General features: G+C 41.0%; 1 protein-coding gene across 7 annotated transcripts in view; it reads right to left on the bottom strand.

The window, feature by feature from the left end:
- The window catches only part of LOC129050924 (ubiquitin carboxyl-terminal hydrolase 31-like), a 363,751-nt gene that overhangs the window by 28,698 nt on the left and 320,778 nt on the right, over positions 1-14,275 (bottom strand). For all 7 annotated transcript variants that reach the window (XR_008514827.2, XR_010137826.1, XR_008514828.2 and 4 more), the window contains exons 6-8: positions 2,313-2,450; positions 671-759; positions 485-577 (exon numbers count right to left, since the gene is read on the bottom strand). Coding sequence is in view for 4 of the 7 variants with exons in the window: in XM_054534778.2 (XP_054390753.1) it covers positions 485-577; positions 671-759; positions 2,313-2,450 (320 nt within the window). In the remaining 3 variants the exon portion in view is untranslated. The remainder of the gene's footprint in view (positions 1-484; positions 578-670; positions 760-2,312; positions 2,451-14,275) is intronic.

Below are 14,275 nucleotides of genomic sequence, written 5' to 3'. Positions count from 1 at the left end.
TGGCTCTAAGCAGAACTATCAACCCTCGAGATCTTTGGAAAAGGCAATCTTCATAAAATGAACATTCTATGAAGCAAACAAAAATATATCTACACTTGATTCTGTGCTTTGTATTTTCTTTAGAACGGCATAACTCCTGGAAATGTTGAGAAATTGTTCAAAATAAAGCAACTAAGAAACAAGAAATGTAAAGTAAGGTCTCTAGAGAATCCTGAAGTCACTCAGCAGCCCTCCCCATCCCCTGATACTATGTGTGGATGACAAACCGGGCCAGACTACACAGCCCCTGCTTGCCTCATGTGCCTGTTCCCCCTGCAAACTCAGGAGGGCATTTATTCTTGTAAGGTTGTAGCAATGACTGTATTCAATCCCATTATTAATCCCATTACCTGTCTAAATAAGTAAGAAGACCTAATAGGAGCCTACAGAGGAAAAGGGATACCACAAGAAAATACAGTCTTCATTTTACTAAATCCATTCTTACCTTGTGTGGGGTAGAGGAATTGGCAAAGAAATGCAAAGGAAAGGATCAAAAGTGTTGCTCTGTTTCTGACAATGAGGACACGTCAAAGAAGATCTTCAAAACAAAAAGGTAAGACGCTTCACATTAAAATCACCCAGAACGATGTCAGGTAAACAAAATAAGTGGAAACATCTGATTTTCTCATACCTATATTGGGCTTGAAAGAGTTCTTGTACAAAAGTGCTACAGACAGGAAAAGATGGTCCCTCAGGCATCATATCAGTCTCTGACGGTGGCTAAAAAAAAAGAAAGTACAATTTCACAGACTAGAAAGACCAATTCTTGGTTGAAGATGAAGCTAGAGAATCACAAATGACCTTGACTTCCTTTACAAGCTATGCATCAAGTGCAGATACTTCAGTGACGGGCACCTGCTAAAGGAGCCAGAACACAGCAGGTAGGATGTGGGTCGCGTGGACTCATCCCTTCACACAGACTCTGCCAGCGATTGTCTCTGCACAGCACTCAGCCGGGCAGCTCCCCTTCCCCAGGATGCTCCAGTTTCCCTCCAATTCTCAAAGCCCCCATCCCAATCTCCTCTAAGAAGTAATCCCCAACCACTTTAAAAGTACTAATCCTGGCCGGGCACAGTGGCTCATGCCTGTAATCCCAACACTTTGAGAGGCTGGGGTGGGTGGATCACTTGAGGTCGGGAGTTTGAGACCAGCCTGACCAACATGGAGAAACCCCATCTCTACTAAAAATACAAAATTAGCCGGCTGTGGTGGCACATGCCTGTAATCCCAGCTACTCAGGAGGCTGAGGTAGGAGAATCACTTGAACCCAGGAAGCAGAGGTTGTGGTGAGCCAAGATTGCGCCATTGCACTCCAGCCTGGGCAACAAGAGCGAAAGTCCGTCTCAAAAAAAAAAAGTACTAATGCTTCCCATGCCTAAATTCCCTAGTACCTATTAGTTGTGCTGTGTATGTTGGTGCCTAATCACACTCTACTTCATGTTGTATTTAACTTTTCATGTCCCTCCGCCTAACAATTAGTTACTGAGCACCTGCTACCACATGCAGAGAGCACTGTACAGAACATTAGGATACAAAGATAATAAGACCCAGTGCCTGACCTTGAGGATGTCTCAATTTGGTGGGAGCGTCAGCCACACGCATACAGTCATATGACAGAATAGAGTGTTCAGGCACAAAAGGACCTTGAATCAGAATAATTTAACAACTTACCAAACTTAGAAATTTAAAATTTGAAGTACAGAGCAGAATTATCAAAAACTTTAAAAGCTGCCCAAGGGAAGCAACACTTTAGTCTAAATTTTTTCCATTATATAAGTCATTTTATCCATATTTGTAAGACTACATGTATAAAATTAAGAATTAATTGCTATGTTTCTCAATAAGAACATTCTGGGGCTCCTATGGTCAAATCCGATCCCAACAGCAGAGAAAATACATACGTTTCCTTTATGATTGTGTATTCATTCCAGTGAACTACAGAGTATGTGTCTTACTAAAATAGAAAGCAAACATATTCTGCTTTAAAAACAGTTTAGTGAAATGGAATCACTTTTTTTAATCTGAAGCTCATCATACATGCAAATGTTTCCCCTCACCAGACTATAAATTCCTTGGGGACAACAGCTCTTGTATCTCACACTGCCAGCACAGTAGTAAACAAAATGAAATGTCCTTTAAGTAGCCATTGAATCTTATACTCACCCAGAGCTTAGTCAATTTCATTGTATTAACGCAATGCAACAAGTCCTCAGTAGAAAAATCTACACACTCTCATGGCTAGCTGACTGCCCTAGGGGAGCACGCGTCCTTACCTTCAGAGGAGGCTGGCCACTCTGCTTCACTGAATGGTTGAGGTCTTCATGAACTCGGTCCAAAAGCCACAGCAGAAACTCCTGGGCATCATGCTGGGAATTTCCCCGGTACTGCAGTGCATTCTTTGACACAATAGTCTATGCAGGTAAATAAATCAGCATGAACAGCTGTGAGTTCCTGGCTTTAAAGAAAAACTATTTATTCATAATCCCAAAAGAGATGCAAGATCTCAAGGGTGTTAGAGAGTACTTCCCAGAAGGAGTGAAAAGTAAAAACAGATGCCAGTGTAAAAACCTCACCCCTAGAAACATGTACCAGAACCCTTAAAATACACTTACTCCAGCAATTCTACTTTTAGGAGTGTATCTAAAGAAATCATCAGAACAGCCTGTCAAGACTTCTAAGAAAATATTAATCAGGGTTTATAAAAGGAAATAATTGGTAATAACTTGGACATCTTAAAAAAGAGAATTGGTTAAGAGTAGGAGGAGCTGAAACAGTAAAGATAGTTAAATTATGATACAACTACATGACATCCTTAAGAAATACTATATTAAGTGAAAAAAGGTTATAAATAAGTAGTGTGAAATGTGAATGTATTCTTGTAAAAATCGTTTAGGGGGGTGTAGACATATACATACAAAGAAAAACTTCTAAAATAACACATACCTACATATTAAGTATTATCTCTGGGTGATAGAATAACAGGTGCTTTTTTTCCTTCTCACTTTTCATATTTTCTACAATGAATACATGTTACATAACAAAGCAGTTAAAAGTTTTGTTTCAAACTTTACAACACTGATTTACATTGCTTTTGCTAAAATGCTAAACTTTTATTAGGTAAGATACATAACAGCTTCAAGATTCATCACTCATCAACAAAGATTTAATAAGTGTCTAAGATACTAACAGCCTAGTGAGGGGAACAGGGAGAAAGTCCACGCTTACAGTGTAGTTAATGGGATGGTGGTGATGGATGCCAAGTTTCTCATAGTCAGAGAGGGAAGTTACAGATAAGCAAGGAGGGAAGGCAATGAATCAGCTGAAGTTAGTATAAACTCCTATTTAGCTTAACATAGAGATGAACAGATAAATAATTACAGATATTTATATAAACTTGGGTTCACATCCATATATCTGTACACTGAAAGGCGAAGAAGTAGTGACACCCCAGTAACAATGTGCACATCCAGTGCCCATATCTTGGTTTCTAATACCATTTTCCAATATAAAACTAGGGCTCCTTGGAGAAATGGCCGATTCAAGGACATTGGGACAGGGGACACGTCAATGGGACACAGGAACCAATCTAAAAGAACTCCCAACAGCCAAAGCTGGAACAATCTGATCAACAGAATAAACAATATTGGGTTATAACCCAAAGTATAAAAAAGTATTAACTGATATAATTAAATGACTGAATGAATAAATAGGGAGAAGAGACAAATCTTCCTTACAGAGGAATTCCAAATAATTTATATCAATAATCCCCCCTCCAGGAGGTAAAGCTTACCACCCCTACACCTTGAGTGCGGTTTGGGATAGTGACTTACTTCCAGAGACAGGAGAATGGAAAGAGGAGTAGAAAGTAACTTATAGTTACTAACACAGTAACTAACACTGCTTCAGAGAGCTGGGCAAGGTTGACATCATCAGTGGTAAGTCACATTGCTAGCATGTGCACTTGATATGTGATGAAAAGAACATTTTACCTCTGGTCTTCCTCCCAAAAACCCATGGCTTCAGTCTAATCATAAGGAAAACATCAGACAAAACCCAAACTGAGGGACATTCTGCAAAAAAAAAAAAAAAAAAAAAAAATGTGACTGGTGCTTCTCAAAACTATCAAGGTCTTCAAGGATAAGGAAAGTCTGAGAAACAATCACAGACCAGAAGAGACTAAGATGATGTGATGACTAAATGTAATGTGTTATCCCATGGGAGCCTGGAACAGAAAAAAGGCACAAGAGAATAACTGGGGAAACCTGAATAAAGTATCAAATTTAATCAACAGTAATGTACCAGTGTTAGCTTCTTACTTATAACAAATGCACTACAGTGACATAGGATATTAACAAAAGGGAAACTGAGTATGGGCTTCATGGAAACTCTATGCTACCTTTGCCACTTTTCTGTAAATCTAAAACTATCCTAAAAGTTTATTTAAATACGAATATATATATTTACAAACTTTCTATAAATATAAATATGGCAGTTGTGTATATGTGTATCATGGGAAAAGAAGAGAGGCTAATTAAGAAGTAAAAGGATGGTGGTGTTAACTAATAGACAAGAAACCCTTCCAGGAGATGTCATTTGAGCTGGGCCTTGAAGATAAAGAGGCAGGGATTCAAGGCTGAGGAAGCAACATGCACAAACACACAAAGGTACAATATGACACCTTCAAGGAAGACCAACAAGGTAGAAATAGGCCTGAAATTCCAGATCTATTAGACAGAATGGGAGGAGATCAAACAGTAAACAGATTAGGCAGAGGAGGAGGATATGAAACAGTAAAGTCAGATGCCAGCTCAGGAAAGATTTTAAAGGCCACTCAAACATGGCACAGGGAGCCATAAATGAAATGGTAAATTAAGATCATGGGCTCTGGAGCATACAGCCTGAGTTCAGATCTCTGTTGCCCCACTTCCTATTTGTGAGGCCTGGGACTACTCTCCTCCAAAGTAAAATGGATAATAATGATTCAGTGTGATGAATAGATTTTGAGAATGCATGCCAAACATTTCACTTGTAAATGAGATAAAACCAGCACTCAAATTTTAGCCATATTATATATGGCAGTAAAGACAAATCAGGGGGCCGGGCGCAGTGGCTCACACCTGTAATCCCAGCACTTTGGGAGGCCAAGGAGGGTGGATCACGAGGTCAGGAGATCGAGACCATCCTAGTTAACATGGTGAAACCCCGTCTCTACTAAAAATACAAAAAATTAGCCAGGCGTGGTAGTGCCCGCCTGTAGTCCTAGTGATTTGGGAGGCTGAGGCAGGAGAATGGCGTGAACCCGGGAGGCAGAGCTTGCAGTGAGCCAAGATCATGCCACTGCCCTCCAGCCTGGATGACAGAGCGAGACTCTATCTCAAAAAATATATATATATAAATAAATAAAAATTAAAAAGAGAGAAAGCAGGGGAGGCAACTGCACAATGGGAGAGTAGTTAGGAAACAAACTAAAGAGGCAAGAAACAATGACAGTCTAAGCTAAAGCAGTGAGGACAGAATGGGAAGGCAGATTTGGGAGAAATTTAGGAATTTGAGTGGCAGAATCAATAGGATTTGTGACCTAATGAATGTGGAGAGGGAGGAAGGAGGCATTAATGTCACTCAGGTGTCTTACCTAGATGATGAGCAACTGGTAGTACCCTGCATCAAGATAGAAAATAAAAAAGGAGGAAGTCCAGGAAAGAGTTCCCAGAATGAGTCCCCCCTTTCGAATCCATTGTAGCTAAAGTTCTACGGAAGCTCTGAATGGAAGGTATCTGGTAAACAACTGAAAAATACAGATCTGTGGGCTCACTGGAGGAGCCTGTGCTAAGGACAAAGATTTGGAATTCAACAGATGGGTGGTGGTAGAAACCTCAACTAAGGCTGAGAGTGCCCAGACATCATCTATAAGAGATCGAGCCAGAGGGCAGAATGCAGAGGTAACCTATATTTAGGTGGGAGGCTCAAAGAAGCCCAAGAAAAACACCATCAAAGATGTAGTGAGAAAATCAGGAGAATGGTGTCTAAGAGTCAAATGAAGAGAGCTTCATGAAGAAAAGGGTGATCAACAGTGTGAAATGTTGAAGAATGATAAAGGAGGCCAGAGAATGAAAAACTGTCTACTATATTCCAATTAAGACAACGATAACAGAGGTGAAAAGAAGGAACAGATTTGCGATTTGCATCACAATCTGATGATCAGTTTGATGTGAATCAACAAGAAAATATTCATTTATAGATCTTGAGATTCAGATTCGGGAGGAAAAAAACAAAGGGATATCACAGAGAATACGGAGGTGTCACTGACACAACTTACTGAATAAAATGAGCAAGGGAGAAGGATCCTGATAGCAACAAAGTTTCAAATACCTGGAAGGGACCACTGGATGCCATCTCAGAAACAGGTACACAAGGAGGAACAGGCGTGATGGGAAGTCTTCACCACGGTACAAAACCTCCCCACTAAATCACCAAATCCAAGTGCTTTTTCCTCAGTCTTCATGTCTATCTCCCTTTAGCATTATATATATGTAAACGGCCCAGGCATGGTGGCTCACGCCTGTAATCCCAGCACTTTGGGAGGCTGAGACAGGTGGATCACCTGAGGTCAAGAGTTCAAAATCAGCCTGACCAACATGGTGAAACTCCATCTCTACTAACACAAAATTAGTCGGGCGTGGTGGCACATGCCTGTAATCCCAGCTACTTGGGAGGCTGAGGCAGGAGAAATGCTTGAACCCGGGAGGCGGAGGTTGCAGTGAGCTGAGAACGCACCATTGCACTCCAGCTTAGGCAAGAAGAGTGAAACTCCATCTCAATAAAAAGAAAAATAATTTTAAAAAAATCTTATTCCATCTTGAAATGGTTTGGCTTATGGCCTTATGTTCCCCTCATTTAGAAGAATCAAAACCAAAGGCATGAGTATGTATAATGGAAGAATGTGAGCTACAGAAGAGAAGATTTCCTAATTTAAAAAAAATGAATAGCTGGGTGCGGTGGCTCATACCTGTAATCCCAGCACTTTGGGAGGCTGAGGTGGGCAGATCACCTGAGGTCGGGAGTTGAAGACCAGCCTGACCAACATGGAGAAATCCCGTCTCTACTAAAAATACAAAATTAGCCAGGCATGGTGGTGCATGGCTGTAGTCCCAGCTACTCAAGAGGCTGAAGCAGGAGAATTGCTTGAACCCGGGAGGTGGAGGTTGCGGTGAGCCGAGATCACGCCATTGCACTCCAGCCTGGGCAACAAGAGTGAAACTCCGTCCCCCAAAAAAAAAAGAATTGATAAAAAAACATCATTAGCACTAATGAAACCTTGGTTGACTCGGGATGTAAGACAAACATGTAGGTGTCACTATACTGACGGATCGAAAGAGGAAAGCAGATGACACCAAGGTCTCCCATTTCTGACTTAAGTAGGTAATGAACCAGGAACAGAGGAAGAGATTAGGGGACCACAGTTTTGAACAAGCTGCATTTGAGGTATCAACATGATCCCAAGTGAGGTTAAATCTGGTGCTCGGGAAACAGATTTGAGCTGGAAATTTGAATCAGAGCAGCACACGCCTATCACATGAGACAGAACCCAGGGAACATCTGGTAAGAAGGGGAAGCAGCTGGGACAGAATCTTGAACACTGGAAAAGGTCACAGAAAAGCTGCCCGTGAAGAAGCAAAGAGGTGGCAGCCAGGAGAGAGAGAGTGGCATCATACAAGTGAGGACAGACAAACCTCCACGGAGGCGGAAGCAACAATGAAAACTACTGCAGAAAAGGCAAGTCAGGCAGGCTCTGAGGCAGATCCTCTAGAACAGCAAATTAAGAGGTTGCTTGCTCATGTAATCTCAATGAAGCAGAATATTTATCAGAGAGGGTTAAAAGAAACAAGGCAAGGGTTTGAATGACTGCCAGAGATCATTCTTGATCACCAAGGAGCTCAGTTATACAAGGATGGAGGAAAGATGCTGTGACCATCTGGAGGGGACCTTCAGGAGCAGAGGGACCCACAGGCTAAGGGAAGGAGCTAACAGAAAGGAGATATCTGAATAAAGATGATTCTTCAGGCTGGGTACAGTGGCTCAAACCTGTAATCCCAGCACTTTGGGAGGCTGAGGTGGGTGGATGACCTGAGGTCAGGAGTTCAACATCAGCCTCACCAACATGGTGAAACCCCATTTCTACTAAAAATACAGAAGTTAGCCAGGCGTGGTGGTGGGCGCCTGTAATCCCAACTACTTAGGCGACTGAGGCAGGAGAGTTGCTTGAACCTGGGAGGTGGAGATTGCAGTGAGCTGAGATCGCATCACTGCACTCCAGCCTGGGCAATGGAGCAAGACCCTTACTCAAAAAAAAAAAAAAAGGTGATTCTTTGGTAAGGGGAAAAGGAGAGATTGATTTAAAAGAGGCTGCAGAGGAACTGGCCTTAAACAGAAGGTAGGTAGGAGAGATGGAAGAGAAGGAGGTAAAGATAGTCCTGGATGCAGATAAACTAGCGATAGGAAAGCAGGGAACCTGGTTTTTTGAGTTTATTTTGTAAAGAAAGTAGAGGACAACTGCCAAGAGGAGCTCTTAGGTGTAACAGGGGTAATGACAATCTCATAGCATAGAGTTGGGCCACACAAACTGTCAGAAGTACAGCAAGCTTCTGTTCTGAATCCTCTCTCTTAATTGACTCCCAATGGGGAAAAAATAGAAAAAAAAAAAGTTTCAGCATAGACATTCCTAACAAATTAACTGAAATCAAACTCTTCCTCACATTTCAAAGCAGATATTTTATACACAGCATCCATTCAGATTTCAGGGTGGAGACTACATTCAATTATCAAGACTGCATTAAATTTATTTACGCTTCTGTCCACTATCACTTCAACTCATCCACACTTATCCACCAACTGCTGTGTTCTAAGGCAGAGTGCCAAGGCTGCTCAACAACATGTTTGTTGGGCACGACCAAACAGGTAACAGAACGTCCACAATCCTCGTAACTAGGGCAAAAACCATTCTGGGTCAACCCCACCCTAAATCACTATATCAGACCCTAAAGAAAATTTAAGGAAAAGAAAATCTCAATACACAAACACAAAAGGTCCTCTTTCTGCCTCTTTTTACCCCTCACAATGGTAACTTATTCCCACTGCAGATACCCAGGGGACTACTTATCTTACCTCTTCCCCAGACAAAACAAAACACAGAAGAATCTAATGGCCAATCCTTTAGTATGTATCACAGAAAAAAGAAAAGCAGTAGGAGTCAAGAATCCTAAGCTCAAGCTCCGGCTCTGCCACAAACCACTGGTTATCAGAGGCAACTCACTGAACCTGTGATTCGAATCCTGGTTCATCAAATGAGCAGATGAGACCCCTGCATCCCAAATCTTCACCCAAGCCCTTCCCCAAGAGTCCCGGCAAGTGATCTGGTATACGTTTTTGGTCACATCTGATGTTGCTTTGATTTGCCTTTTATGATCTTTTTTCATAATCAAACCTTAGTTTATTTGATGTCCTAAATTAATCTTTCTGTATGTTTGCAGTTTTGAAAAAGTTGATTATCAATGTCCTCTGTAAATAGAAGCATTGCTACAATCTGAGAAATTATTTATGTCATTTCTATAGAAAACAGAATGTGGGCCAGGTGTGCTGGCTTATGCTTGTAATCTCAGCACACTGGGAGGCCAAGGCAGGAGGATGGCTTGAGCCCAGTTCTAGACCAACCTGGGCAACATATCGAGACCCCATCTCTATTTAAAATAAATAAAAAAAAATAGAAAAGAAAACAAAAAATAAAACATGCACCTTCTTAAAATTAATCTTACATATTTGTGTCTATTTTACAGAATTTGGGTATAGTGTTTCTGTTTGGAAAAAAATATTAAACTGAGTCTCTTGGTCTCCTGGCTTAAATCCTATACATCCTACTATAAACAAGTTTGACCCCTGCTCCTATTTTCCCCTCAGTTGGGATGATCCTTAGCATATAGTTACTAAATAATAAAGTAAAAGGCAAAACAGTTACCGGGTGTTCAAGTTTCATAAAATTTCTCCTTACCCTTCAAAGAGAGAATGTTTTTATTTTTTTCCCTTAGAGAAAAAAAAAAAAAAAAGAGTTGGAAACATGGGTCAGAAAAGAAAAGAGCCATAAAATGAGACATGAGGGTCTTTCTTCCTGTAGAGCCCTAGTAAAGAGGTTGAAGCATCCCAGGCTCCAGGGAAAAGATACTGACTGGTCCAAGACATCCTTCACCTAACTCCAGGAAAAAGAAGAAAAAGCAACGGTCGGTCACTGGTGACTTCCACCCATGGGAAATGGATGTGGCAATACTGGTCTGACATGAATGATCGGGAGTTGGACTTCTCTTTTGGGAAGAAGGGTAGCTTGCAAGACTCATCAAACCCAATCATTGCCCACTTTCTTTGATTCTATGCCAGAAGAAACACAAAATTTGTTTCCAGTGATCATGGACAAAAACAAAAACAAACAAACAAACAAAAACAGAAGAACTCAAGAGGACAATAGTATTTACATTTTTAGAAAAAGAAACAGATGAAATGCAAACAGCTGGGTAGTATCTAAAAGTGAAATCTGGTTTATGGGCTGCTGCTGGAAATAAAATAATAAGCGCTTGTCTTGAGAAAAGTTTCATCGTTTGAATTTTACTTTCAGGACGCCTACTAAGTTGATGAAGAATAATTAGCTAAAACATAAGGGATAAAATTTGTACAAATAGATGAACACTGTAAAAACAGATACGACTCATGAAAAAATGGTAATATAGTGTCCATGCAATAGTATGACATACTAGGACACAGAATAAATAGGGCCTTCTGTGCCCTTCATCTATTCTTCCTCCTTATCTTCTCCTCTGAGGGGAGAGGAGACAAATAAGACTGAGAGGCCCCTAATATTTGCTGGCTGGGGCAACAGCCCCTTGAAAGGGACCCTAAGGCCTCTAGGCTTTCATATGTACTTCCCCTAGGGCTGGAATGCCCTCCACCACACCCTTCAAACCACTCTCCCTCCTCAGAAAGATAAGCAGGGGACCCTGGTGGGAGAGGAGAGAGAAATGAGGCACAGGGAAAGGGGGCTTCCATCCAGGATGGAAAGACAACCTGATGAGGACAGGAGCAAATGCCACACACATTCCTTGGACTCTGTTCACATTTGGCCACAGAGAAAAGCATGTTATTCCTGGTACAGGTTGAGTATCCCTTATCCAAAATGCTCAGAACCATAGGTATTTCAGAGTTCATATTTTTTTCAGATTTCTGATTATTTGTATTATACTTACCAGCTGAGTATCACAAATTTGAAAATTCAAAATCCAAAATGCTCCAATGAGCATTTCTTTTGAGCATCATGTGAGTGCTCAGAAAGTTTCAAATTTTGGAGCATTTCAGATTTCAGATTGTCAGATTTAGGAGGGTCAACCTGTACAGAGCTCCTGATCCTTCCAGGCACAAGGGCCAAGCATAGGATAACTCAAGTATAGGTGTCCATCATATCCAAGTTCTCAGGATGCAAACTCAGGAACCAAACAGATTTGCATAGCAAAGAATATCTGCACTGCTGTAAGATTAGTGTCAGATTTTAAGCAAATTCATATGTACCACAAAGACCTAGTGGCAAAGACTCATTGCTGAATAACGACTAGTAAAGTATGCATTCCTCACCTAAAAGAAAAGGCTATAATAAAGGGGTTGAGTAATGGTTACTGCATTTCAAGAAATTATAACTGACTCTTGAAACCACAAAACTAAGGGTTGAAGTATGGTCAAGAGCCAGGAAAAAAGGGAGAAATAGTGAAAGGAATATCCTATAAGTGGATTCAGCCAGACAAACAAGGAGCAAAAGTTGTCCCAACTGATTATACAAGTAGCAAGAGAAGACCTCCAAGTAAGTATTTACACAATGGTAAAAACTTTCTGCTAGAAATGCAGTAGAAAAAGAAAGACTGGATTATGAATACCAGAGTTCAAGTTCTCATTCTACTACTTTTGATTTTTTTCCTTTTCTTATTTTTGTTGTTGTTGTTGTTGTTGTTATTGTTGTTGAGATGGAGTCTCTCTCTGCCCAGGCTGGAGCGCAGTAGTGTGATCTCAGCTCACTGCAACCTCCGCCTCCCGGGTTCAAGCAATTCTCCTGCCTCAGCCTCCAAGTAGCTGGGACTACAGGTGCACGCCACCACGTCCCGCTAATTTTTGTATTTTTAGTAGAGATGGGGTTTCACCATGTTGGCCAGGCTGGTCTCGAACTCCTGACTTCAAGTGATCCTCCCATTTCAGCCTCTCAAAGTGCTGGGATTACAGATGTCAGTCTCTGCGCCCAAACTTTCTACCATTTTTTACTTAACATGTGCTTCTCTGAGCCTCAGTCATCTTTTCTGCAAAATGGGAATGGTGATAGTAATGCTTTTCTAAAAGGATTACTGTAAGGCTTTAATGAGATCATAAAAGCATTTTGTAAAGTCTAAAACTCTGTACAGATGCTATTATGTTAGTTTTGAAAAATAGAATAAAAAAAGAAAAGAATCACCCTGTGATACTACACAATCCTTAAAAATGCCAAAGAGAAAGAAAACGAGAAAATATCTAAAGCATTAGTTCTCTATCCTGGCTGCACATTAGAATTACCTGGGGAAAGTTAAAAATAGAAACCATGTCCTGGCAGCAGCACACTGCTAATTTTTTTTTCAAGTGTGTCTTATTTTTAATGACTATTTCTAATGTGAAGCCAAGTCTGAGAACAAACACAGCCACATTGGAAAAGCTCGAGTTTCACTTCCAAAAGCACCAAAACTTATGGGAGGCTCCTTTGTCATAAGCGCATTATATGACTTCTTACATTACGTTTTATTCATATCTCCAGGACATACCATCTCACATGCATCACTAGACAGTGAACAGGAATAATGTCTTACTCAATATTACTTCCCCAATACCTAGCAAATACAATGCTTGGTGCAAAGGGTAACAATAACAGTTAATACTTATTGAGCGCTTATACTGTATCGGGCATTATGCTTATTGCTTATAGATGTTATTTTCTATAAAATTCACCCTTAATGGCTGGGTGCAGTGGCTCATGCCTGTAATCCCAGCTACTCTAGAGGCTGAGGCAGGAGGGTCACTTGAACCCAGGAGGCGGAGGTTGCAGTCAACTGAGATCGCATCACCGCACTGCAGCCTGGGCAACACTGCAAGGCTCTGTCTCAAAAAAATAATAAAATAAAATAAATAAACTCACCCTTAGGAAATTCCCTATGCTGTATTCTTATTTATGGATGAAAAAACTTAGCCTCAGAGAAACAAAGTAACTTTTCAAAGTTACCACTCTTCTTTTTTCTTTTTTTTTTTTTGAGACAGTCTCACTTTGTCCCCCAGGCTGGAGTGCAGTGGCACAATCTCAGCTCACTGCGACCTCCGCCTCCCGAGTTCAAGCGATTCTCCTGCCTCAGCCTTCCAAGTAGCTGGGATTACAGGCGCATATCACCATGCCCTGCTAATTTTTGTATTTTTTGTAGAGACGGGTTTTACCATGTTGGCCAGGCTGGTCTCAAACTCCTGACCTCAAGTGAGCCGCCTGCCTCAGCCTCCCACAGTGCTGGGATTATAGGCATGAGCCACCGTGCCCGGCCAGTTACCACTATTCTTCAACCTCAGCTGATTAAAAAAGCCTTAAAATATTTTTGCCCATAATCCTTCTTCAACAAAGTACCTTAAAATGATTTGTCCCCATATAGGACTCAGCATCATACAGGGCTCAGGTTCTTCATTCTAAATGTCAATTCTCAGTTAGACATAAAGCACGACTAAACTACAGCTGCACCAACCCTGAGGCTTCAGGGAATTTATCTGCTCTTAAATAAATCCTTGTTAAGCAGTTTTTGTTTTGTTGCAATTTGTATTTCTTCCTATGACTGAAATATGGCCCAGAAACAAAAATGCCGTTTATCTAATTGGCATGTTATTTGAGAAATAAGGAGGAATGCAGACAATGTAGAATGATCAAGTTGCAGCACGTGAAGAACTATGTCCTGCCCAAGTGTCCCAGGATGCTAGAGAAAGCAAACACACCAGAGACAAAGATCTGGCTTCAGGGAACTCCATCTGTCTCTCATCAGTAATGTAAAGGGGGTGTTCTTCACCTTAAATGCTCAAGCTGCTCTTCTGGTGAAGATTAATTCCACCAATAGTTCATCCTTCCCCGCACAACTTAAGTGGCCAAGACTTGCTGACTCCAAGT

This window comes from Pongo abelii, chromosome 18 (genome assembly GCF_028885655.2).
Source record: "Pongo abelii isolate AG06213 chromosome 18, NHGRI_mPonAbe1-v2.0_pri, whole genome shotgun sequence".
Lineage (NCBI taxonomy): Eukaryota > Metazoa > Chordata > Mammalia > Primates > Hominidae > Pongo > Pongo abelii.
This window is presented reverse-complemented; position numbering and strand designations above follow the sequence as displayed.